Source organism: Corvus brachyrhynchos, unplaced genomic scaffold (genome assembly GCF_000691975.1).
Source record: "Corvus brachyrhynchos isolate BGI_N302 unplaced genomic scaffold, ASM69197v1 scaffold99, whole genome shotgun sequence".
In the NCBI taxonomy this organism is placed as follows: domain Eukaryota; kingdom Metazoa; phylum Chordata; class Aves; order Passeriformes; family Corvidae; genus Corvus; species Corvus brachyrhynchos.
In genome coordinates, this window is record NW_008239778.1 from 2,781,000 (window position 1) to 2,783,248 (window position 2,249).

General features: G+C 51.6%; 1 protein-coding gene across 3 annotated transcripts in view; it reads right to left on the bottom strand.

The window, feature by feature from the left end:
• Positions 1-334: 334 nt before the first annotated feature.
• P2RX1 (purinergic receptor P2X 1) overlaps positions 335-2,249 on the bottom strand; it is an 11,861-nt gene continuing 9,946 nt past the window's right edge. The window contains exons 11-13 of one of the 3 annotated variants that reach the window (XM_017743074.1): positions 1,752-1,844; positions 1,191-1,238; positions 335-874 (exon numbers count right to left, since the gene is read on the bottom strand). In XM_017743074.1, the coding sequence (XP_017598563.1) occupies positions 1,194-1,238; positions 1,752-1,844 (138 nt within the window). In that variant the 3' untranslated portion in view covers positions 335-874; positions 1,191-1,193. Of the gene's footprint in view, positions 938-1,190; positions 1,239-1,751; positions 1,845-2,249 lie in introns of all 3 variants that reach the window. The other 2 variants (XM_017743075.1, XM_008640383.2) reach the window with 2 other exon arrangements.

A 2,249-nucleotide genomic window follows, 5' to 3' on the forward strand; every position in this document is an offset into this window, starting at 1 on the left:
GCAAAGAGCTGTTTTGTGAGGCTGCTGCTGAGAAAGTCCGTTCTGACCAGCTAACACTGACTGGTGTGGGCAGTGGAGGCAGAGCTGGCACAGGACAGCAGATTGCCGTGGCCAGCAGTGCGCCAGCACTCCCTGCCAGCCAGCCTGTCAGAGGAGGAAACCCAAGTGACGACTCTGATAACAGTCCTGGCTCGTGGCAGGAGGCCCAGGGGCCCTGCACGGGAGGGCAGTTTCTGAAGGAATCATCACTGATGGGATTACTTTGCATGCATAGGCCCTCCAGAAACCACTGCCAACACCGTGCTCTGGGGCAAGCATAGGCACCACAAAGGGATGTAGTAGAAAAACTAAAGCTTTATTCTTTTTTAATAAAAGACATCCTTACAAAATAACCATTTTTTTCCAAGGCAGAGGGGCTGGGTATGGTTCCTGCCAGCACTCCTTCCCTTCCCTTCCCTTTTGAATCTGTCCAAGGGTGCTTCTGGGGAAGAAATGGCAGCTGTGCTCTCCCCAGGGTCTTCACGTGCAAGTGCCCTGGCACGACCCTGGCACACCAGGCAGGGTGCAGTGGGAGCCCTTCTGAAGGGCCTGCAATGCCAGCAAACCCAGTGCCCTGCAGCAGGGCTGGCAGAGGGCCCCGAGATCCCTTAGTTTGACCCATCCACAGCATTGTGGCATGTCCCACCAGAGGCCATGTGCTGGGTCGGCCAGCCCCTGCCCTGGCTGCAGGGCACCACCTTCCCATGGGCTGGTGCTGGACACTGCTCCTGCTGGCCTGGGGCTAGCCCAGGGAAGTGACAGGGGATGGCGACTGAGTTTTATGAGAAGAGGAGGAGGAAAAGCGGTGCAGGTTTGTCAGTCAGTGTGGATTCTGCTGAAAGAGAGGTGCACAGTGATTTCTGGTGTCTTGCCCCCAACTGCCCTTCTTCAAGAGATGCTGCCATCGAAGATGTGATGTCAGCCCCACATCCTGTATCCATTGCTGCCCCATGCAATTGCTTATGCTGGGAAATGCTGACCCCACATTAGACATTACAGCCCACAGCTCAGATCTCCTCCAAGCCTCCCTGGAGCCCTGCTGCCTTCCCTGAAATCCTCCTGCCTTCCCATGGGCCGTGGGATAGCCCCAAGACCTATAGTCCTCATGCCTGCCAGATGTATGCTAGCAGGGCTGGGGAAACACCACTCACCTCTCACTGTGTGTTGTCTGTCTCCTTTTCCTTCTTATGCAGCTTCGACTGGGGGTTAAATGAGAGAAAACAAGGATTCTTTTACAGACCTGCTCCTTTCTAATGCCAGGGAAAAATGTGATTGGGGAGCAACTCCTAACCCCCAGTGTATAAGCATATTTTCAGGTGAATTTGAGAGGAACTGTTTTTGTGTCCTGTTAAAGGCCATGAAACATTCCATGGTCATGGAGATGTTCTCAAAGAGCAGAAAAAGAGACATTTTCTAGTTTGTTAAAGCACTGATCTTCCGCTGCTTCCCTTAAAGCAATGCAAGTGCTACCAGATACCGGAATATCTGGGGTTAAAGGGAGAGAATAAAGTCATTAGCAGTGAGTCACACAAGATCTCAGTAATTTTGGAGAGGAGATTCATGGATCCCAGTCTCCAACAGTCCCAAGGGCTCAGGAAGGCGCCTCGTTGCCCCTCAGCGTGGATGTTTGTGTTACAGCGTCATTACTCATGCACACATCCACACACACCCCCGCAAGAGTCTCCGCAGGGCAGGCACTCGCTGTTACTTACAGGCTCCTGTTCTGCATATTTGAATTTCTTCTGCTTGTAATAGTCTCGTCCATGGAGAAAATGCAGCAGGAGCAGGTCACAGAGGACAGAGGCCTTAAATCAAAGTGCAGTTAGGCTTGGAGTTGCCCTCTGAGCTCACCTAGACTACTGTGTACTTCCAGTTTGTCCTAGTTTGCCCCACAATTTAGGGTCACTTCTGCTTCATCCCACAACATGGCGGTTGCTGAAGTCTCCAAATGTCCATTTAGGACAGAAGTGAAGTGTGCTGTGTTCAATAGTGGGTGATTTAAGTCAACAGAAATGAAGTGTTTCTACTTTAGGTAAGTGCAGAACACAACACCCTTTGAGCCGTGCCCCAGTCTTTAACGATGATAACCAAATAGGATGTTGGGTTCCTGTCCTGCATGAAATACTGCCCATCACCTCCAGACCCCCTTCAATGCCAGCTCTAACTTGAAACTATCAGGATACCAAGACCTGCCAAGAGAGCCAGCCTTC